The following is a 24,588-nucleotide window of genomic DNA, read 5'->3' on the forward strand; positions in this document are numbered from 1 at the left end:
AGATATTGGATTTTTGTCTGCAAGGTGTCGGCGAGCCTCTTTGTGTCGTTCAGTAGTTTACACGAAGATTGCCAAGCATAATCGCCTGCTGATTTTTCTGTCAGCGAGTTCGTTAACTTTCAAATCGTGCTTAATCCTGTAGTGTGAACTAGATATAATGATCCATCACTAAAGTGTGGTTTAACTTCACATTAAAACCAAAAGCTGAGACACATCTTGAACATACGGAAAATTCTACATGCGCAACAGTGCACTATGTACACACCTTAAATATAATGCTTACTGATGCCCCATGCACACTACCAGTGACAATCAGCGACAAGCGACCATTCATTTTAATGGAGAGCAAGCCACTGCCGGTGATCTCCAGTACATGAGCAACTTGGATGGTTGATGACCAGATGTGGGCTTGTCAAACGACGCAACAAAGTTGAGAATCCTACTTTATGCAAATAAAGAGTGACCTTTGCGAGCGACAGCCAATACGAGCATCAGTAGAGCTTACATGATCCGCGCTCAGCTCTTGCAGTAGCAGTTTGTGTTCTCCAAGGTTGGAACGCCCACGAGTGTCTTCAATTGGCGCTCATGGAGACAGGCAGCTACATAGTCGCTGCTAGTGTGAATTCAGCTTGGAATAGTGACTTAACCAAATACTTTACTGTCATATGAAATCAAGCATTCTGCGTTAGCTCAGGCAGGTCTCATTGTCAAGTTTATCAAGTGATTAAAATATCAAATATCTTCCCTATCAGCTGATCAGATACCTACAGACAATTGACCCTTTGCTAAGCCACACCCAAAAACCGTAGCTACGCGCAAGGGCTCTGTCAAGCTTTCGAGCAAGGGAAACAAGTCAAAGCGTTGTGCATCTAGATTGTGCAAATCTGATACCCGGTATCCTAAAAGTTTTAACGGGGTGGTGAAATTTTTTCCCTTTTCAAAACCTAAAACCCAAGGGGAGAAATGTCAGCGTGTATCAAGCTCTGTGAGGGGTGCTAAAGGAGCGGAGTTAAGTTGGTTTTGTTTTGACATTCCTGACACATTCAGTGATCGACCGATGGCAATAACTCGCACACCTTTTACCCTAAAAAGATCTAAACTGTGTTTCCTACAAAATACAAAGCAGGTTATGTTTCACAGATGTCTTTTTTTCGCTCTTATAAGCACTGCTCCGTTTAAGACTTTGCTATAATAGTCATACTAATAACAATCATATTTCCATCTGTTTCAAGCTACGAATATTTGAAATTACATATCAACACAACAAAACCGAGATGTGATCACAATCTGAGCACTTGTGATCAGTATACTTCACACGCAGCTGTTTTTCAGTAATTTTATAACCTTCGTGCCCATGTCAGAGCTACAATTCACCAATGTTTTCGTCAGTCTTTTGGAGATTTAGTCATTGGTGACGATGTTATAGCAGGTTAGTGTCTGCTTTTATATTTGGTGTCAGATTAATATTTGCTGGTAGGGAAAATCTATTTGTTCACTTCTGCTATTTATACTTTGATTTGCATTTCAATTTATTTATTTTAACCACTTAACTGCAAATTAGAATAGAAACAGTATAAAGAGCACACAAACATGCAGACAGTTATAGGTACTGTACGTTGTTATGGGTCAATGGTGCTAATATTTGGCACTAACCTATCAATTTCGCCTTTCTGGCTGTTCTTTCTATGAATGAATGAATGATGTAGAAGCACTGCCCATGTGTGTTCCCTTGTCGGTTAGTAACGCTATATTTCATTGCACAACAATTAATCTATCAGGCTTTTGAGCTAAAAAAGAGAATCTGCGGTTTAATTTTTTATAATTACATAATTTTTTTAATTTCACCACTCCTGCTGTGCATGAACTAAGCAGTTGAATATGAGCAGTCAGCATATGAGGTGGCTAGGCTAACCCAGCTTCAATTTTGATTAAAATATTTTCTAATCGGTTGCGTATTATGTTGTGAATATACCCCTGTAATACATACTACAGTCTTTTTTTTTTTGTCTGGCTTTCTCGGATATCTCACCTGTTCGCCAAAAATGACTAATTATATTCCTGGCAATGTCTGACACATGCGCATACATATTGTAATAGATGTTCCAGGCACGAAAGCTTGACTGGTGTAGCAACAGTAACTAAGGAGGGCGGGGCTTAGTGAAGGGTCAATTGGCTTATCTTAAACTAGGGTTTTACTTTGGGTGCACTCACACTATGCTATCCGAACCAGATGCGTTTGCTCCAAATACGGCTCAGGTCATTCAGTTGGCCAGCTCTGGCCTGGTTGGAAGAGCTGTGTCAGAGTGCTATTCAGTTGTGCTTTGGTCCGGTACGCTTGTAGTGTGAGTGGGAAGCGCGCCTGAACCCGAAACTGAAGATGCAACGTCACTTTTAAGGGACTGTTTCATATGGATTTATTAATCATTCTTACTGGTCATTGAACGCAAACTGTTGTAGTTTATTAAAGATGCAAACCCCTCACTGCACATCAGCTGCACCTTCAGCAAACCTTCTAATACCTGCAGCAGAAAGACTTTTATGATAATTTATGAAAAAAGTTGTGGATCTGTTCGGCAAAATATTTAACTGTCACTGCATCCCAAACGATATAACTAAAGCAATCGCCACTGTACAGAGTGAGAGCACTTTTCTTCATGTTGAACTCAACAGTCGCAGTCCGTATCAATGACGGAAGCGTGCTCCGGTTCAGAAGGCAAACAGCAGTATGAGTGCAGGTCGTCTTGGGTTCGGCATGGTTCAAGGCAACTGTACCTAGTGTGGCACGCTTTTAAAGACTTTAGGCCCCGTTTACACTAATACATTTTAGTTTTAAAACTGAGTTTTAGAATGAAAACGATCTACGTCCACACTAGCGTTTCACCCAGCGTTTCCGAACAACTCTCCATCCACATTACACCACTGTAAACACATCACGTGACCGCACACACACTCTCTGACATGCACTGCAGCGTGATTTGAGCATATACCCATATGAGAATTGTGCATGTCGGACTGTTCATCAAGGATCTACCGCTGCATCCAATCTCACTATATTTGTTAAACGTGACATTTTAATTCATCTTGTTGTCTATATCTAACGACATATTTCCAGACTTTGGTCTGTTAAATCTATTACTTGTTCTCAGGTATCGTGTTTTGGCTGGGTGCAAAGATAAGTTAGGTTAATATATTCATTAATGTAACCACGGACAGCGATTCTGCACATCTGACTGATTGCTTGCCTTTATTTTCTCTATTGTATGAACTTATTGTGCATTATACTTTTATAATGGTCATTTATTGATTATTAAAACTGATATTCAATAAAAGAGAGGGTATGTTTCATTTTTCAAAGAATATGAAAGGAGGCAGTAATGTTATTGGCTCCGTTTTATTATAAATATGCATGAAGATGACGGTCATATTATGCAGCTACATAATATTAGACGCCTCAACATTTTGATGGATGTTAAGTTGCTAATATCAACATAAAAATAGTCAGTTCCTTACATGTTTTCATTTTATTGATAAGATAGTGAAACCGCATAGCCTGGGTGATATGAATGACTTTATAAAGAACACGCTCGGGAGTTTGTTTGCCATATCATGCAAAGTCTGAACTTACAAGAAGAGGATGTAAGACTGAACTGTGTGTAGGCTACTTAATATTAAGGAAAAAGCCCCAATCAAATAGGCGAATGTCTCTCTGCCTCTCCGGCGTTTTCAAAACGCTCCGTTTTCGGGGCTCGAAAACTCCGGCGTAGTGTGGACGGATGGCGTAACTGTAGCAAAACTTATGCACTTTAAAACTAAAACGTATTAGTGTAAACGGGGCCTCAGTCTGCTTCTGCTAGCTATTTGCCAACCCGCTCCTCCTTCAACTCATGTTTAACTTAAAGGGTTATTGTTGCTAGTCTCCTATTCTTAAAATGGCAGAGTTAGACCTGAAACTGCTGCTATTTCCCTGTCAAGGCTTTTCATGGAGCTCTTGAGGTGGACAGGGGAATCTTGAAAAGTCATACCACCACATGCAATTTGAAATATTTTAATAAATTTTAAGCTAAGCTGAAGCTTGTTTGTTTGTTCTTTTTTTGACTGAAATAGCCTGATTTGATCTGCAGGGTCTTTGCCTGTTTGTGTAAACGTGAATCATATTTATAACATTGTCGTGTAAACATAAAACTTTAAAACACAAGGGCTACATTGTTGTTGTGTAAATGTAGCCTAAGGTTTCTGAATTCTACAGATAGCTCTTTAGCGTAAACTCTCTTAACAAAGTTAAGAAAATACATCCTTAACCTTTTGAGTAATCTTGCGTGTTTCAAGCAAAATCTGACCTTTCACGAAAATCCCAAGAGGCTTGTTTTTTTTGACTGGTGTTATTCTAAAGCTAATGTTTTAAGATCAGCTTTCTTTGAAGTGATAAGAGGCAGTTTGTCTCCCCGCAGCCGGCTGTCTCTGTGCTCTCAGACGGGAAACAGGTGTCTGTGATTCGGCATGAATGGATCCATTATGCGGGAGAGAGATGGAGGAGTGGGCAGCAGTGGTATTTGAGCGGCTGTTCTCTTCCCCCGTCTCATGCGGACTGGCTGGCGGAAGTGACAGCTTGATCTGGTCACATGATCACTTAGAAATAATGGGGAAATCAGGTCATGTACTGGCCTACTTGGTGACATCTGGAGCGTTTACCTGCACATAGTTTAGAGATTGATCTCAGGAAGCTGTTATATTTTACAAAATCGAAAGTGATAACTTTAACGAATTTGAAGTCTGTTGTTTCACCATTTAAGCAGAAGTAATTTTAATTGAAGTGGTAAAACTTGATCTGAAACCTTAGAGAATGAACTTCTCAATTTTAATCCACTAAATCCTTGCCCTTTTCTTATTGGATGAGGCCAAATTCACACAGAGATCCATTTTGCTGTGTACACAAATTTTGTATCATATTTGTAGGTGTTTTGTCCAGACAGAAGTGTTTTGGTGGAGTTTTGAGTGTATCAGAGTGTTCATGTGAACACCTGATCTGCGAATTTTGTGAAACGAAGATGTTATTATCCCATGTTTTGACCCTAGTCAGGCACTGCTACATCATGTAACCTTACACAAAAAATGGCAGTTGAGGACTGCATGTTTGTTTGTGCTACTGAGCTTAACAGCTTTACCAAAAGTGTTTGCCATGTTTATCTTGTCTTGTTACAGTTCACAAGGTTTATATCCGTATTCTACATCACTTTTGTTGGTTTCAGTGGTTTCGTATTTACACTTTTTTGAGACTAGGCAAAAAAAAAGAGATCAGATAGTGAAAGCTCATTGTGTGAATGTAGCCTCAAGGTCACACTGTGACTTGTGTGTATGAATTTATGGTACTGCAAATTTTACAAGATAAAACATCTGCTCTGCTCAGAGTCGAAGTATTAATTAGACAACTTTTTTTTTTTTAGGTTAGAAATGTAGCATCTGTTGTTTAAAACTTAGTAGGATTATTATTTCTATCCACTTGTTAAGTGTGACGTCACTCGAAGCAGCTTCCGGCTCCAATCGCTCTATCAAACTTTATGGGAAAATCACATTCACTATCTATATATCCATGCCTAACATCCGATGGCCATTCATTTTTTTTTTTTTTTTATAAATTGTTAATGTGGATGTCTGTCATGCAATTAAGTCCAGAAACTGATGTGTACACCATGATTTTATATAAAATTCACTTTAATGTGTGATGAGTAAAAAATGGGTATAAATGGATATTTTCTCAATTCAAATGAGTAGCGGCTTGGACCCGGAAACCGTATTCCATACGTCACCGTTGAGTAGGCCCACACAGAATCTGCGCGCGCAGATTTCCGCAGATTTTTACAAAATTCTCCACAGAAATAACAAAAAAGGTCCGCAGATTCTGTCTGGCCCTACGATAAGTCATGACTTAAGTGGATAAAAAGGCAGAATGACAGTATGGGCAGTGCCACGTTGTGCAAGTAATCTAATTATGAACAGCGTAACAGTGGTGAAATCATCAAAATAAATGAGAAAAAAATCTATCAATGTTTCCATTAAATTGTTACTATTTGTTATAACTAGGCATGGGCCGGTATAAAATTCTGACGATATGAGAACCTTGCATAAAAATAGCATGGTTTTACCATATTGTGATTACTGCTCTAAAATATATTATTTTTAAATTTCTGCGTTTTAAAAAAAAAAAAAAATGTCCCCTTTGAACTCAATATATTTTATTATTTGAAAGATTTATAATATTTTGGAGGAGTAAACATGTCAGGCTAAATTCTAATGAATCATTGACTTCTGCTCTTCTCTTTAGTTTCAAAAACACAGATTCTTTACAGTTTAAAACGGCATCTTTGGAAAAAAAAATTCTCCTGAAGATACTGTTGTTTTAAAAAATCTTAATAAAAAATCTTACACATACCTTAGGAACTGTATAGCAGAAAATTTTTGGTGGTTTTAAAACCTTGACTTTTCCAAACCGTTGTAATTCTTGAAACCAGTTATCATCTCATGCCTAATAATAACAAAAATGAAGGTAAATGTACTTGAGTAGACTTTTTTTTCTTCCAATACAATGGCACCCTTGTCTTTTATACATTTTGTTTATGTGCGATATAACCACAAAACATTGGAAAAAGAGTCAGTCAGATGTGTTGCCTTCATCAGATAAGAGCTCTTGGTGGTGATTGGTCAAATAATGCAGACTGATGAAAAGCAACCCTGGGTGTTTATCTGTTGAAGCAAACCCTCAGTACCGCTTTCCGATGTGAAGGAATGTTGATGTGTAGTCGTGATTTGAGGTTCTGTAAAAGTGGCAATCGTGCTCTTCTCAGCATGACTCACAGCATACTATTCATCATCCTTTATCATCCAATTCTGGTTTACTCTCATGACTTAATCACAGTTTACCATGCTACGCGTTTTCTTACTCCCTCTCTGTGTGTGAGGGTTAAAAGAAAAATGCAGAGACAAGAAAACGTCATGATGAGTCACTCTTAACTGAGTGTTCAAGGTTATTTTGTTCTCCTCAGGCTCAGATAGATAGATAGATGTCCATGCAAACATGCTTTTTGCCTCCATCACACATTCCTTTACTTCATCAGCAGCATCTCATACCAACCAGAATTAAAATCCACTGACAAAACACACACTGTTATTCTTTTTCACACCCACACTCTTAATGCTTTACTGATAGCAAAGTCTCATTGTGTATGTGGATCTTTGATTTAAGAGTTACAGTCAATGTTTCGCAATTTCATTGATCATTAAGATGTTACATTTTAACTTTTTTTTTTGGGGACTTTTTTTTTATTTAGGATGATGGTAAAACCTTTGAATGTCTTTTTGTAGATTTAGAATGTCTTGTGGATGTCATTAGCTAACAGACTGGGTTTATAAAACATGCGTATCCTCTAACAAAATTGATTGGTTTGCAGAGTTATACAGTAAAATTAGTAGGGATGCACCGATATGGATTTTTTTTTTTTGTCCGATATAGATAACCGATAACTCTTCAGACTTGGAGGCTGATATATAGGCCGATAATTATAAATATTTCAAAATGGTTTTTTTTTTTTTTTTTACAGCTAACTTCATATTTGTGCCCAAACTTATTGAACTGAACCTATGAACTGAATAGTCTTTACTCAAAGCAAAAAAAGCTATAATTTAAAAATTGCAAGGTGTTTTATATAAACCTATAATCACGATTTCACATAAATCAGCATGCAAAAAACTAATTATTTTCTTTTCTTCATGGCAAATTATGCAACTTGACTGTTGCATAAAAACAATAGGTTAAATAACAAAATGGGATATAATCAACAAGCAAGTTTAATATATTTTAAATAAGATGAAACTGAAAGAGCTAAGGATTGAAACCAGCACAAATGTTCTTGAATAAAACGTGTTACAGTGATGTACATATGTACAAATATGCAATGTCCGAAAAAGCCTTTTTTTTCTTTTTTTTTTAGAGGTGTTTTGACAGTTTAGAGCCACCGTACATGCAAACCGTTAGAGACAGCTTGTATTACTTTAGAAAATGCGGCATAGATTCATCCTATTTGGCGTTTTAGATTTTTTTTTTTTTATACGCATCTAGCTGCTGCTTGTCAATCAGACAACGCTTCTGTGTTTGTTCTTGCTGTTAATTGCGGGAAAAATGATTGATAAACTTCATGATAAACCGCTGTGAGTTTCACTCAACTGCGGGCACAGATTTGCCTTTGAAGTCAGATTTTGATCCAACACCTGATCATTGACCACAGATGACTTTATGACAAACACAAAGCGTAATAAAGACAGAATGTGCGGCGAGTTGAGAACCCCTGCATTTAGTAACTGGTGCGACGTAAAGGGCACCTATGGTGAAAAATCTACTTTTCAAGCTGTTTGGACAGACATATGTGCATGTATGGTGTATAGACTGTCATATTGGGGTGATATACACACACAGTCCTTTTTTCTTTCAATTTAGCAACATAAAAACGGTGGACCAATTGGAGCAGTTTTCAGATCAACCGCAACTTTACGTAGGAGAGCGGTCCCCCCGCCCACCGAATTGATTGACAGCTGCGCGTATTAACAAGTCCCGGTAGTCACGTGTATAATCATATCAACAAGACCAGACGTGCGCAAAGCAACCGAGATTAAAAGGTGTGTTCAGTTTGCTAGGATCATCAATCATCATCAAACGTGATCAAGAGTGAGTTTTACAAGTTTAAAATGTTTTAAAACGGTGCACGTGTGTAATGATTTACAACAATTTACTTCATCAGCACAGCCACGTGTCAGAACAATTATAAAGGAAGATACTTCAATCCCAGTTTGTGGACGTTAAATCAGGTTTATTTAGTACATTAACATAACAGATTAACCTGTAGCCTGTCACATTTGCGTGCAAAAAGAGTGCAAAGCTAAACGGGTTCTCTGTGTGTGTGTGTGTGTGTGTGTGTGTGTGTGTGTGTGTGTGTGTGTGTGTGTGTGTGCGCGTGTATCTGTGTGTGCGCGCATGAACTTTGTGTGACTCATCGATGCAACTGCACATCAAATACTCATTGGTAAAGTTCTTACTGTAGTATTTCTCACAAACACTACATGTGATCTGCTTCCTTTAAGTCTGTCTGTTGTCTGACGCAGCCGAGGGAGGAGATTAAGGCACGCAGAAAGGCACGTAGAAACGGTGGGCGGGGAGGACTAGCCTTAAAGGCGCAGTATGACAAAAAAAACCCCTAGTGCAAAAATGTTTAAAATGGAATCTTGCGAAAGGCATAATGAAAAATCTGATGGGTGTTTTGAGCTGAAACTTTACAGACACATTCTGGAGACTCAAAACACTTATTAAATCTGAAAAAAGGGCTAACCTAGGTGCCCTTTAAAGCAAAATACACAATGGCACTCAATCAAACATGTCTACAATGAGAAGGAACATGGTTACTTACTGAGTCATTAACGCACAGCAATACCACATGAAGAAAGGACAGACTTGAACAATGTGTGGAGAGCACCATTATAGTGCACTGGACAAGTCTAAACAAGTTCCACCCACGCATGCGCGAGGCAGGCAGTTCTGTACAATTACGTAATTTATCGGCTTAAAGATAGCGGCCTAATTTAGACATCGAATCGATAACAATAATCTAAAAAAATAGCATTTATCGGCTGATAATGATATGGCCGCCGATATATCATTCATCCCTAAACATTAGTCATTTGGCCAGAAGTACAGCTCCGCAATCAGACACTCACCCTGGTGTTGTTCCAATGCCATATCATCTTTTCAGACCACAAAAATAAAAAAAAGTCCTACTTTCACTCATTCTTTGATTGATTGATAGATGGATGGATGGATGGATGGATAGATGGATGGAGATTTTTAGGATTCCTACAACATTAGTATTTCTAAAGAGTACTACACAAGGATATTATACTGAGAATACATTGGTGTTTTATGTTTTTCTAGTAAAAAAATTAAAATTGTATCATATATTGAAGTGAAAAGTATTAGTTAATGTTTTTTTTGTATTGTCTTTCATGCATGAATAATTATGCCATTATTATGCAATGTTTTTTTTATTTTTTAATCCGTATTAATCTTGACATGAAAGCTATAAGTTGCTGATGTGGCAATAAAAAAAAAACACAAATTTGTAGTATTTCTTAGGGAGTCAGCATCCACTGCTGCGCTAATAGTCTCATGAGCATTTAGTAGTAATGGTCAAGGTCAGAACTTTTATTAAATTTATACACTGATTTTTGTCTTCTCTTTGAATACACAACCTTTGGTTGTTATAGAGACTGAAAAGTCATACAAACAAACTCCATTCTTTAGAAAAAATGTAAGGAAACGTTTTGAAAGTAAATTGTTGTTAATCTGTTTTCATTGGAGCCACAGACTCTTTATACTGTACATGTTGTGTTAGGGTAGGGGTGCCGAAACTTTTTTTTAATGTAAATGGCCAAAAACTTGATTGAGGCTAGTGAGACGGAGGTAAATATAGTAGCCATGAGTAATTTCCTAATTTATTTAATAATATTCAAAAATAACTAGAAAACATTACTTCATATCAACTAATACATCATATTTTACCTTTTATAATAAACACATTAAAGTAAACACAAAAACAATCTAATTCAGAACAGAATGGAGTTACATTTTTTTTTTGCCTTCATTTGCTCACCAATGTCTCTTTTTATTGTCCTCTATCCATCAAGAGACATTACTTGCATATAATCAGATTCATTTACAACATTTAATTGAAACATGCTTTTTTATTAACCCTGCAATAATCAGCACTTTAAAATGGTTTACACAGGCCTGTGGATCCTGAACACATGCTCATTCTCTGGGCTTCTGCCATGTGGAAGAAAAATCAAACAGAGCATAATCATTCATCCACCCATTTTCTTCTAGTTCATGATCATGATTTCCTTCTTTCTGATTCCAGGAGTTCATGGAAGATCAGAAGTACAGAGACGAGGAGGACTTGCCTGAAAAGCTGGATTCTTTTAAAAGTAAGAGTGGCATACTAAAGTATTGTTGAAATGTTTAAAACCGACAACAGTCCAGTGTTTATATGTGCACGTGTTGGCGTGAATGCTAAGAGAGCTTGTGTGGGTGTTTGCGCATGTGTGATTGACTTGCTTTCTCCATATGGTCTTGCAGGAATGTGCTGGTCTTGCCCCCTTGTTGTTGTTTTAGCACTAAGGGTTTTGGACGTGCTGCTTGTGGGAGAAGGAAATAACGGTTTGTGTGTGTGTGTGGGAAAGGACAACTGGAATGTAAACTAACAGTCTTCTGAGCTTTTTGGTTAAAGCTTAAGTGTGGTTTTGCTTTTCTCTCTGAAAATCTTTGTGCAAGCTTCAGCCACCTGAAATCTGAAGTCCTCTTATCTTTCTAATGTTAACCCTTCTAAAATGGTATATTTTATTTAGTATATATTTTATTCACTTGTGTATTGACCCCACAACTATTATTAAACCAAAGAAATCTTAGCGCGTGAGCAAATGTGGGTTTTATTGTACAATGGAAAGATAATGACGATTCATTAGACTCACGATTCGATACGATTCACGATACTAATCTCACGATTTTTTTTAAACAAAATTATTAGAAACTGATTTAAGGTGAAGATCACTTTCATTTTTTTTTCTTAAATGCTGCACATTTTTTGCTAAATAATATATTTTCTGCCACAAGTAAAATGCAATTTCTAAAACAAGTAAATTCCAAAAAAAAAAAAAAAAAAGAATAATACAAACTAATTAAGATTCATTAATATATATATAAACTAAAACTGTGACTGTGCCGCTGGGTTTTTACAAAAATAAATATCAGTATATCTATGTTTTCTGGCATAAGCTGAGGTCTTTGGACATTTACAATGTTTCGTGCTTAAAAAAAAAAACAAAACAAAAAATAAACAATAGGCCCTCTGATCCAGTGAACTGGCAACTGGCAAAAAATTATAAATTTACTTATTATATAATAGGATAGAGACCAAGCATGGCACAGTAATCGGTTTTAAGGTTTACAACGGTTTGGAAGTCAAGGTGGTAAAACCGCCAAAATGTTCTGTTATACTGTTCCTAAGGCATATTTAAGTTCAATGTGTTTTATAATATTTTATTTAGATTTTAAAGCAACAGTATCTCCACATAATATGCTGTTGGTCAGGCCACGATTCAGCAAACATCTGAAAAACAAACATAGCATCCAAGTATGCTATAGAGCTGAACAATGCAGAGGCTGTACTTTATATCCACAGTAGGGTTGGGCCGATAGACAATGTCATCACAGATGGCCGATATACTTCACAATGCTGAGCCGGCATCGCGATCCATCGCCCCGCCCCACGTTTATATTAATGTATAACTTTTAATGTTTGCATGTCATCTTAATAGGTATAACGGTCTTTTCATGAGCTGTGTTAAATTTGACATATAGCTGCCGCTTGCATGGCTGACAGCATCGTGAGGATTTAATGAAGGATTATACAGTACCTCTCGCGCTTAAAATGTGTGGATTCAGTGGCAAACGCTCATACCTGCAAACCACGTCCCACAGACTTTACAGTGAATGACTTTAGTTATTTTCATAGCGGACTTGAAGCTACTGGAAGTCTTTTATCCACTCTTGGAAAAGTGTAAATGGTGGATTAACATTCAGCTAATGATCACTAATAAGATGTGCCATTAATACTAACTTTAGGTGGTTTCTAAAACGAAATCTGTCAGTGGCCGCACCATAGCATATGCGTGTGATTGCAGAAGTATAAATCAGCCTTAAGAGCGCGAAGGCAGGGCAAGCGTTGTGTTTTTTTTTTTTTTTTTTTACTTCAGCAAGTTCACATAACAACTGTTTTAACCTCTTCCTGGGCGCTGCGTTTGGCACTTTTAGGTGCAAAGATGCATTCTGCATAAATGTCTCCTAAATCCGTGCACGTGGTGAGGATTTTGCAGTGAAAACTGGTTGCACGACAATTTATGCACTCACTCAAATCCTTCCAAATATATTTTTAGATCGCATAAATAAAATTTTGGGCGCATATGCGACCAAAACGGTTGAGCCCTAGCATTTTTACTTTGTTATTATTTCCTCATAATAATAATAATAATAATAATAATAATAAAAGGAAGTTATCATCAATCACAATACAAATTACAGTGAACTCCAAACTAACTCTCGTCTCCTGCACCAGCTGTGGGAAAAACCCATTATAACAACACCGATCACTGTGCCAATTCATGTCAGCGTCCTACGGAAAAAAGTGATTGACAGGTGGTAATTTGTGTGTAACTTTATTTATGGTTTGGTTATGGGTAAAGCAAAGACTATGTGGGTCAGGTAGTGAAAACGGTAGGCTGCAATTAATTAATTAGTTACGAATTAATTGTTATTTAACAACAACCACCCCCGCCTATGACAATGTCATCGTCCATCGTGATGTTTCACAATAGACATTGTACAATGCCAAATTGGTCAACATCGCCCAACCCTAATCCACAGAAAGAAAGATATCCAAAGATGTAAATAAATCGGTGATTTTGAAACTAATGAAGACGGCAAAAGTCAATGATTCATTGATTTATTTAGCCTGACATGTTTACTGCTCCAAAATATTTAAATCTTTTAATAAAAAAAAAAGTGTGTTTAATGGGGAAAGTTTTTTTTTTTTTCATTTTATTTATTTTTTTTTTTAACCCCGACATTTATTAATAAAACAACTTTTAGAGCAGTAATCACAATAACATCATATTAAACATGATTAAGAAGGTGAATAATTAATATTACTTGTATAATTGCCATACGTATCAGTGTGATACACTAGAGAAGACATCGTCTTAATTTTAAATATAATAAGCAAATTATTACAATATGCATAAACTACTTTGAAATGGAGAGGGTAAAAAATTCTAATACCTGGTTAGAACAACTCTTTCGGTCTGAAAAACATCTTCACTCTTATGCTATGAAAACACTGATTTACGTGAAATTATAAATGACGATCTCTTTTAAAGGCATTTAATGAGGCATCGTTCTCATTCTTTTCTCAAATGGTTTGGTGGGCCATTTCGGCATAAGTATCAATGTGATTAAATAACTTTTTTTTTTTTTTAATTTGTTGGTTAATACAAATTTTATAACAATTGCAGAGAGATCACCTCTCGCATCATTCAAATCACCGTAGTGTGATCCAAACCATGAGATTTGTGATCTGTTACACTACTAGTGAACTGATTTTTGTACTGTATTTTTATAGACAGTCATTAATTTCACTTGTTATGAGACCTAACATCTGCTTCTTATTATTGGAGAGAGGATTTAATATCAGTGTATACTTATCTGAAGGATCACAGATTCCTCCTCCCATTCAACCACCTGTCTCCATTTTGGTATCCAAATATCCACCTTTCACAATCCAACCAAGTCTAATCTGGAATACAACAGATTCTAAAAATAAATGGCTTGTGAAGCATGCTTCATGCTGGCTTTAGACCCAAGTGCCTCCTATAACTCTGAATTATTTACTAGCAACTGTCCTCTGTGTGTACATTTGGGTTTGTGGGTCATTACTGAGACTGAGTGATCGGGTTAAAGGGGTTAAGTGGCTCTGAATGTTACAATGATTTCTTGTTAAACAGAGTGAGAGAATGGAAGGAAAGGACAGAAGTCAGAACAAGGGACAAGTGGAGCATGAAACCTTCAAGATTGCTCTTGACGCTGTTGAAATAAAGGGACACCCTTTATTTCTTCCATACAGTCTGAGCACTTGCTGCAGTGTTTGACCCACCAATGTCAGTATACGTGTATGTGACTGCTCCAGAAATGAAATAAGAGAGCAGTGAGTAAATGAATGCAGTTGGGAATAAGAGGGTACGCCATCCAAAAAGAAAATTGTTTAGAGAGATGGTGATTCAGCCAGTGAAAATTGTGAGTTACAGTTATGGCATCATCACTGCATTTTTATCTCTCGACGGCTCTGATTCGCATGCACTCATTCAGCTCGGGGTGAACAGGCTGCGTTTGTGTTCTTAGGGGTCCATTGTAACCCTCTCCTTCCCATCAGCCTCCTCTCACGGTGACTCTGTTACACTTTCAATGCATCCTCTCCAACAGAAGCCTCATTGTGAGATTTGAAACAACACAGAATGAGGGAGAGGGAGGAAATACTCTGAATGTGGAATAATCCAGTAAAATCAAATAGGGCAAGGATTCAAATCTGGCTCTAGCTGTCCTCATTTACAGATATAGCCAGCCATCTTTAAGAAACAGGCCTCAATTTTGTTAAAAAAAAAAAAAGTGTGGAGAGATGATGGGTTTTCCAGATGTCCCCTCTGTTGTTTTCCACTGAACCGCAGCTGTCACATGCCTGACCTCTACATACTGTCACTGTCAGATGGTGCTGGCATTTTAGTGTTTGTGTGTGTGATATTGGTTTGGTGAATTTCAATTGTGCTGCTTGGATTATTAAAATGTTGCTTGTTTGTTTAATCCACAGATAAATATGCAGAGTTTGACCTGAACGATCAAGGGGAAATCGGTAAGTGCATGTGTAGTTAAGACTGTGAGTGTTAATGGGGAAGGGCTCTTTTGTCATGCTCACTGTGTAGGTGATACCATGCTTGACAGATGGGAAACATGAGAACTTACCTGTAACCAACTTAAAGGTCAATGTCATGTGCTGTAGATGGAGTAGGAGAGGCTCATGGGAGATGGGGATGTATAAAAGGAATGATAACGACAATAATTTGGATCACCATATAAATGTGTTGATGTAAATTTATGACTGTTCTATGTTAAACTATTATTTTTGATTTCCAATAGTGGAATAGTTCAGTACATAGAAATGGCCAAACTGTGAGCCTCGGACACCATTATTTCCTCGTTCTCATGTAAATTCTGCAAATATAAAACCCTGGGGAAAACAGGTTTATCAGAACATCATACAGACTGTTGCATTGCTCACGGGTCTATTGAGTAGCATGCCCTCAACATTTCCATGTATATTAGGTCATGTTCTATGTCATCCAGACCTAGTGTCATCAGAAGATCAGCGGACAAAACACAGAATGTGAAATGTTGCGCATGGGATCATTAATATGCATGCCCCAGGTTGTTTGATTGGTCACAAATTTTCCAGTTGACATTCAAACAATGCTAATTTCCTCCCTTCTTTTTGTTTATCGATATTAAACTTGCTTTGTATGTGTATGTATGACATTTGTCAGACTGTTTTTTTTTTTATGCATAGGTATGTAATGACTCCACAAGCCATCTGTTCACATGCGCGTCACGATGTAAAATGCGGGATATACATATTATACATTTAATCAGCTATACCTCAAAAAAGGCATAAGGCATGTTTAATTGTATCTTAAGCTATTGTGTTTGTAAATTTTGCTGTGTATGTTTCAACAAAAGCACATGTAGTGTATCAGAGAACAGTTTAACTTATTGAATCAATGGAGTATATGGCACCTTTAATAAAAAACAAGACAAAAAAAGCTAAACTAAAATTCATGAACTTTGAGGCCACAAACATGGCGAATTTCACAATATACACAATTTATTAAATTAACAAAAGATACATTTAAACAGACCTTCTTCATCTTCAGGATGACATTGAATAAAGTGTAATCCGGATGTGCCGCATTTTTGATTTTTGACCTGCTGTCTGCTTCACAGAACTGCTTGTGCTTTACTTATAGACCTGCCATGTTTCCAAAATAAGAGTCTCGTATACATGACAAATATAATTCAAATTTAGATTAACTTAAAATAGGGGAAAATTGTCAATTGTTGTGATGGGACTAGGAAACGCTGTGGCCAATCAAACACTGCTAGGGCATGCATCTTAATGATCCCATAAGTTTTGTTCAGATTGTCGTGTTTATCACTGGAATTTTACACTTATGTGTTTTGCATGAGAACGAGGAAACCGTGGTGTTTGAGGCTCTCTATGTACTGTAATCCTATTATTCAGCTATGCCTAGGTATATCCAGTGTTTTTAGATTTTGAAAGGTTACACATTTTTTCACATGTTTCTTTTATTGTAAAAATGTTTGTGTGCTTCAAGACAATCCTCCATTGTAGAAAACTACAGGTCCTGATCAGTGTTGTAGTTGCCATTCATTATTTCATTTGGTCTCCAACACATGGCTCGTGCCATGATTGCAAATAGCTTGTCAAGATGTACATTTCAGTCAGAAAATGAACACTGACAGGTGTCCCGCCCATTCAAATTAATATCTAGCTTTTAAATTTAACATCAACAGTTAACCATCAGGGTATTTGCCATTTATTTTAACTTTTTAGAAATGTGCAGACATGATTACCGTATAACAGATTAACACAAACAACCAAACAAAATTAGTGCACTCTGTCACTCAGTCCTTTCTATTGCTTGACCTCTTCAGCGGTTTGAATATTTATTTTTTATTATTATTTTTATTTATTACATTTTTTTTTCTCCCATCAGCATCTCTGGCTGTGTGTTTTTCCTTCTTCCTGGGCTTTGGCACCAATGTCACAAAACGTATCTTTTTTCGTACGTTTCTTACAAAACTTCTCATGTATTTATTTATTTTATTTATTTATTTTATTTTATTTTTTCTCTCTCTTCTTTACACCGGAGCATCTCAGTTGCTAGATTACACCATGTTCTAAAAACACACAAGCTACTGCGACATCTGATAAAATATACCTTTATAGGGAGTTTTTGTACTTGCTGGTGGTTATTTCTGTGGTGTCACAGCTAAAACAAAAAATTATCACGTTGCTTGCTGTACATGCAGGATTTTAATGCACAGAATCTTAACAGAACTATAGACACGTTGTCCTTCATGAAATATAATAGGAAAACCATTGTCCTGTCACAGCCTTTGCCCTCTTCTTTTCAGTAGGACTTTCAATATTTAGATTACTGTGGAAAAAAACAAATATACACTTCCTCTGTAAATAATATTGCCAAAACTACAACTTTAAAACCTGCCAAGGCTTGGAAAAAAAATTTAAGTTAAATATATAGAATATTTTTTAACACTATTCTTATTATACAAAGTACTGTTTGTCGATAGAATAACCATGTTCTTTAATTCTATTATTTTCCGGTTTAGATTTTTAGTGTAATTTTTGTACGTTTTTTTAATAATTTTTTTTATAATGCAATTATAACTAATTTCTATGCAAATGACAGGCTTCCCCGCATCCGTTATTGTAGGAAAGCAGCATAGGCTTTCGTTCCTGTCAGTAAATCCAAACAGCTGATGTGTGTGCACTTCAGAGAATGATTCATGGATTGTAAAAATATGTGGTTTGTGATAGAATGTGAGAGATGCTTACTGTGGACACCAAAATGAGTATACAATGAGGATAAAATAAGTCTTTGAAATCTTTCCACGAATGCAAATAACGTGGTTTGCTGCACAGTGACCATTCTGTGTAGCTCTACTCTCTCTGGTGTCAAACTTGGTGTCGTTTCAGCCCTGCGGGTTGTTCACACTCAGGATGTTATCATATGATATATGGTGTGACATTATCTTGATGTATGTAGCATTTGCTAAAGTATAAATACATTTCTTATTATGGGTGGACCAAATTATAGAATTTATCTGTCTTGTATAAAAAGGCTGATTTTTGATCCTGCTCACCACACCAATCTGAAAGGAAAATTGTTCTTGGGAAACATGCAGACAAATTTATTTATTTTTACTGATTGGAAAACCTCTGGGTTATTACAAGACTCTTAACTTTTATGACTTGGAAAAATAAAAACTACATTGTAATCAGTGTCAATGAGGTTACGATATATGGTTTTTCACCTGATAAATGGTTAAGTTTAACTGTTTGGATTTATTTAGCTCTTTAAAATACAAAAACTGTAAATAAACATACAGTGTAAAAGGGTTGATTTTAAATAATAAAAAATTGTAGACCAATAAACTGACTAGCTGGAAAACTAGTCAGCCGTCTCATCTTTGAGATCTATAATCAAGTTGTTTGTGTAAATGTAATGGGTTTCTTTGCAGACATGATGGGCTTGAAGCGAATGATGGAGAAGTTGGGTGTGCCAAAAACTCATCTGCAGATGAAGAAAATGATCTCTGAGGTGACCGGAGGCTGCAGCGACACCATCAACTACAGGGATTTTGTGAAAATGATGCTCGGCAAGCGATCAGCTGTTCTCAAACTGTAAGTGTGTGTGTTTGTGCGCGCATGTTTCTGATTCTTTATGCATGTTTCTGATATCAGCAAATGCCAATATGCAGAATTGTCAGGCTGTTTCCTGCTGGCGTGTGCTTTGAGTCCAGCTATTTTTAGATGTCTCTTCGTGTGTGTTTAATCTTATCAGCGCATCCAGCGCAGGATCAGCATATCTGTGCCATTATCTCTCAGTAGGATCAGCTGTGGCAGGTGGTGATGTCATCATCATGAGACACTAGTGGTTTGATCAATACCAGACATTTGGCTTTGGCACATTTAAATGCCAGCATAAATACTAAATCAATGCATAAGGCAATAAATAAACACTCCTCTGTGACCTGATAAAATGAAACTGGCACTATCAGCTAATTGATATTGTTTATTAAATTATGGCATTTCACTAATGCGTGGAGCCTTTAAACCTAAAAAAAAAATACTATTAATACAAACATTTTCTTTATGCATGTTTACTGACACTCACACCTACATTTCACATCACGTTAGGGATATAGCTATGGCCTAATTATGGCTGCCACTGACACAAGTGTTAAAGGGGTGGTCCTGATTGTATTTTTAAGGCTTGGTTGTGTTTGGGGCACAAATGCTTCATTTGTTAATCACATTGTTTTTTATGTATATATATATATATATATATATATATTACATTACGTACTGCTACTTGGCTAACATGAAAAGGACTATCATATTTCCTGGTTTCTCTGAAGGCCCGCTCCCAAGAAGCTCTGATTGGTCAGCTAGCATAATGTGCTGGGATTCGCAGATCAACTCCATGTCACCAGGAAGCGCCACACCTCTACTAGCCCGTGCTTTGCCGTTGTGTAAATAATGTCAGTCAGAGTAGCTGTTAGCCGTATCAGTTTGAGACTGAATCAGACAGAAAATGACACAGAGGACACTGCTGAACCTCGCTCACGCCTGCTCTCTAAAATAAATAAAATCTGAGTCTTTAAAATATCTAAAATGTCTTTCATATATATTCGAGTTCTAAGCATGTGTATATAATATAAAAACATTCACATCTTTTGCAAGTTCGTTATTTGACATGTAGAATGCAAGGAAAGCGGCTGCATTGAGAGACACTGCAGCGCTGCTGAAGATTGTCAGTTTACAGCAGTTTAATGGATCAATATGAATTTGTAGCTAAATTGTTAGTGGTGCCAAACAGTATTTTCCATTGTTTTCATTCTTGTGTATGTTACAACATGCCATTAATGCTAAAAACTGTGCATGTAACAGATAAATTTTAACAAATGAATATACTTCCAGGTTGTGGCTCAAAGTTACAGCTTCATCTATTATAGTTGGAGCTGCTCCTTCTTTGAAGAATTTTTAGCAGAATCTAGCACTGAACTGGGAGAGATTCCGGAAGCTCTCCTTTTGTCAAATGCTAGCTATATATATTTTTAAAAAATTTTCTGGAACAGAAATAAAATTAAACTGTAAGCACTTCTCTCTTTTGGCTCGTTTCCACTAACTGGTACGGTACAGTACGGTTCGGTTTGGTACGGGTCACCTTTATCAGGCTTGCGTTTCCACTAACAAGGGTACCCTTTTGGTGGGCGTGGTGTATGACAGAAAGTTTTTGTCGACGTCATTCTCGAAATGTCTACAATAAAGCTGTACAGGTCTTACATATCATATAAAAAGCACTTCACACAAAACAGATGCTTCATACACATAAATACTTGTGTAGAAATGTTTATTACTAACTTTTCAATGAACATGAGTTAATTATAACTGCAGATCAAAGACAGTGCGAAACAGCCTACTGTAACGTCTGTAATTATATTTAATAACTAAATAAATGAACATATATAAACACATACAGCCCCTTACAGTCTCCGATATGTTACCAACTACAGAAGAACTACACACAGCAGACATTTCGCCCGTATTTAGGTTCAAAACAACAGAAATTATAGCCTACAGTCAGTGAAAACCTCTTATCTTTGTCTTTAAGCTTCAGCAGCACATGTAGCCTCTGTTAGAGAGTAATTCCATCATTCCCGGTTCATATTAGTCCAAAATGTGAAGATAATAAGTTAGTTAATCATGGCATTTTGTTCGCGTTTGCTGAAAAAATAATGTGCTCCTTTTTTTCCGGCTTCTCCTTTGTTTCTTCGCACTTCACTCTCGCGTTTGTCAGTGTCTGACAGGATCTGGTTTCAAAAGCATGTCAATAATCAAGCGCAGGTTATTATCATCAGCTTTAGAAGTTTATTTAAGATATAATGTTAGACGCGCGCTCGCGCTAGCAAGAAAGCGAAACTGCTCGCGCCTCAGACTGGCTTGTAAAAAACTACGGGGCACAGGGTAAATCTGCTCTTCTCGGATTTGTGGCTGTTTATTAAAATAACGACAAGGTTTGTTTGAGCCCAGATCGACCATGGCTCGTTGTTATATGTATTTATAATTCTGCTTTAATCTCTCGCTATGTAATTCAAACATGGCTGGTTTTTTTGTTTTCATTCAGTCACATATCTCTTTAAACCAATAGCGTTCAGCTGCACGTGTGGCTCCGCCTTTTGGTACCCTTTCTCGTGTTTGGTACCCTTTTGAAAGGGTGCTGAAAAAGTGGTACGGTTCGGTTTGGTACGGTACGCTTTTTGACAGTGGAAACGGCCATAAAAGCGTACCAAACAGAACCATACCGTACCACTCAGTGGAAACGGGCCTTTTATGTCGTGTCCTTTGGAAGCCCAAATGCAGAAACAGAACAAGCTCTGAAAATGGCAGCGTTTGGACCTCATTTTAGCTTTCTCTGCTATAACATTACAGCGCATCTGGCGATGACCCTTCGCTGAACTGGGTGTATGCACATAACCTGAAGGTTTGATAACCCAGATCAATTTTTTTTGTTGTCCCCAAACTTTTTTCGCTGTAGGCTTTGATAAGCTAAATCAGTAAAAGCAGTGTCTCCTTTTGCATTGAGCTCTGAGCGTATTATTACATTCAGAAATGTTGTTTGTCTACACAGCTACATTACACATGAAGTAAAGTTAAAAATATGATATCGTAGTGGACCACTCCTTTAATGTGGTCCACGTTGTCATTGGTAAACCCCCTCCCTAGTCTCAATGCAGCCCATTTAATCAAACCCTTCAACTTCCTGTTTTCCTTTCCCTTTTTGCCTTTGTCAAAAACATGATTGTGGTGGTTGTCTGCAACCAAACTAGTGCCAAGTTTCCACTTTAAGCCATTTTTATCACAAAACTTGAGTGGACACAGACTGGGGAGTCTTGCCCACAGAACTCTGCTGTTTGTAAATCACTGTAAACTTTGCAGTTGGAATTTTTGGAAATGTCAAACGTCAAATTTTGAAGATGTCATTCTAGATATGGAATCATTTTGTAATGACATTGAAACAACCGATTACTTTGATCATTTGTAAATTGCGTGCTTTGCTAAATATAAGCACTGTGTCTAAATGTGCAGTTCTTGGCTGCCATGATCCAGATGGGGATTGATTAATTTTGGGCTGTGCTGGAGAGATTTAATATAACTGGAACAGAATCATGGCACAGATACATAGAAATATATTATTAGTTTTTAGCAGTGTGTACACCTTTTTTTTTTTTTTCTAAATTCTACATGTTGTGAATTGGGTGATTTTGGGACTAGCTGCTAGTTGACTCAGGGCTTGTTAAAAGCTTATGAGAGATTTGTCCAGGTTTACCTGAAACTCAGTTACATGCTCTGAAGAGATCAGTCAGCAGTTCTTCACCATCATCCACTATTCTCTCTATTATCTCATATCTCCAAAACAGCAAGGTTTTGTCTGATCCAACCTTTTCAATTCCACAAGCTGACCCAATCTCTTTTTACTTTCCTATTGCAGCATGTCTCTCTCTCTCTACAGTAATTGATTTGCGCAGTGGGGGGCTGGGATTGCTTAAATCCAGTGCTGGACACTGAGTGGACATTATAATGGCTTTAGCCCCATGTGTCTGTGGTGTTCCTAAATAGCTATAGCTGGACATATAAAGCCTTATTCTCTGAAGCACAGGACTCTAGTGTATGGATGACCTTTGTAATCTACACTGTTTAAAAAAAAAAAAATTTGAAAAATAACTGTGACTAATACATTTCTAGCTTGTTTTTTGTTTGCCAACAATTCTTTTAATCAACAATCGATTAGAGGTGTGAAACTTTACTTGCCTTACAATTAAATTACTTATTCTGAGGGCAACAATTCAACTTTATTACCATTCTCAGCGCATCATCTGTGTGTATTTTACTTAAAAAGCTTTTATTATATTAGTAGCAATAGTTGTTATTTGTTATATAGGCTTTAATATAATGCAACTGTTAGATTCATTCAAGACTGACTTGTGTAAATACAGATATTCTGGAATAATTTTGTGCAGAATTGAGTGTAGAGAACTGAATTCAAGATCAGAAGTGTTCTGTGAACATGTTTTAGGTGTGTGTCAATTCTGATTTATACTTCTTCGCCAGAGCATACGTGTGCGCTTGAGGCTTCAGTTCTCTAAACTTAACTATGTGATCGCCTGCACGTGGTCACTTAGCCCTCGCTGTATCTGATGGCAATGCTGACGCGCACCTCAAATGTAACCACAAGTCCAAACGATGCGTAGCGCAAGCTCTGTGATTTGGTCAGCTTGGTAGCGCTGACGAGTATAGGCGGGACAGAGAGCCGCGCAAACCTGTTGGAGTGAGTGTTTACAGGTAAAGTCTAGACCAGACACGTGGAGGGCCCGTAGTGCAATATGCACATCAATATAGCAGCATTTTTATGACACTGTATAACATACTTAATATTTTAGAGTACTGTGTCTTGTTTAGGGTAGGTGTTAATGAAACAATTTTTTGAGTGATTTTCAATGGATAGCATAAATAATACTTACTGTCACGGTTGGGTTTAGGGTTGGAGTGGGGGTAGATATTAATAAAATACAATTAATGGGAAACTTAATAAATAATATGAATAATTCTCGTTAACTTCCGGCCGCAACCATATCTGATCTAGCCACAACAGTGTTTACAAGTGTCGAGTCCCGTGAAGTAGCGCTAGATGGACTGTTGTTTTGTGTTTACCTTATGATTAAACTTGCAGCACGTCCGCCAGTTTCAGCCTCTGAATTAGCGAGTTTTAACTACTTCTACAATAGGCTAGCGTTTAGGAAAAAAATAAAACACCAGCGAAGTAACTTTCCATAAAGGAACATAACCTCACCGCCTGCTAGTGTTTTAGAAGTGTTATTGCAGTAGAACATAAACAGTGCACAGAAGTATAGATGCATAGCAACACGCAAGTCACGCCGATCACTTGACGCAGAAATATAAATCAGCCTTTAGAGCGCATGACTTGTGCTTTAATTTCTTTTTTTAT

General features: G+C 37.1%; 1 protein-coding gene across 1 annotated transcript in view; it reads left to right on the plus strand.

Moving 5' to 3' along the window:
- The window catches only part of aif1l (allograft inflammatory factor 1-like), a 29,957-nt gene that overhangs the window by 3,287 nt on the left and 2,082 nt on the right, over positions 1 to 24,588 (plus strand). The window contains exons 3-5 of the mRNA XM_056458059.1: positions 10,956 to 11,022; positions 15,510 to 15,551; positions 19,040 to 19,202. Coding sequence (XP_056314034.1) covers positions 10,956 to 11,022; positions 15,510 to 15,551; positions 19,040 to 19,202 — 272 coding nt within the window. The remainder of the gene's footprint in view (positions 1 to 10,955; positions 11,023 to 15,509; positions 15,552 to 19,039; positions 19,203 to 24,588) is intronic.

This window comes from Danio aesculapii, chromosome 5, assembly GCF_903798145.1.
Source record: "Danio aesculapii chromosome 5, fDanAes4.1, whole genome shotgun sequence".
NCBI classification, from domain to species: domain Eukaryota; kingdom Metazoa; phylum Chordata; class Actinopteri; order Cypriniformes; family Danionidae; genus Danio; species Danio aesculapii.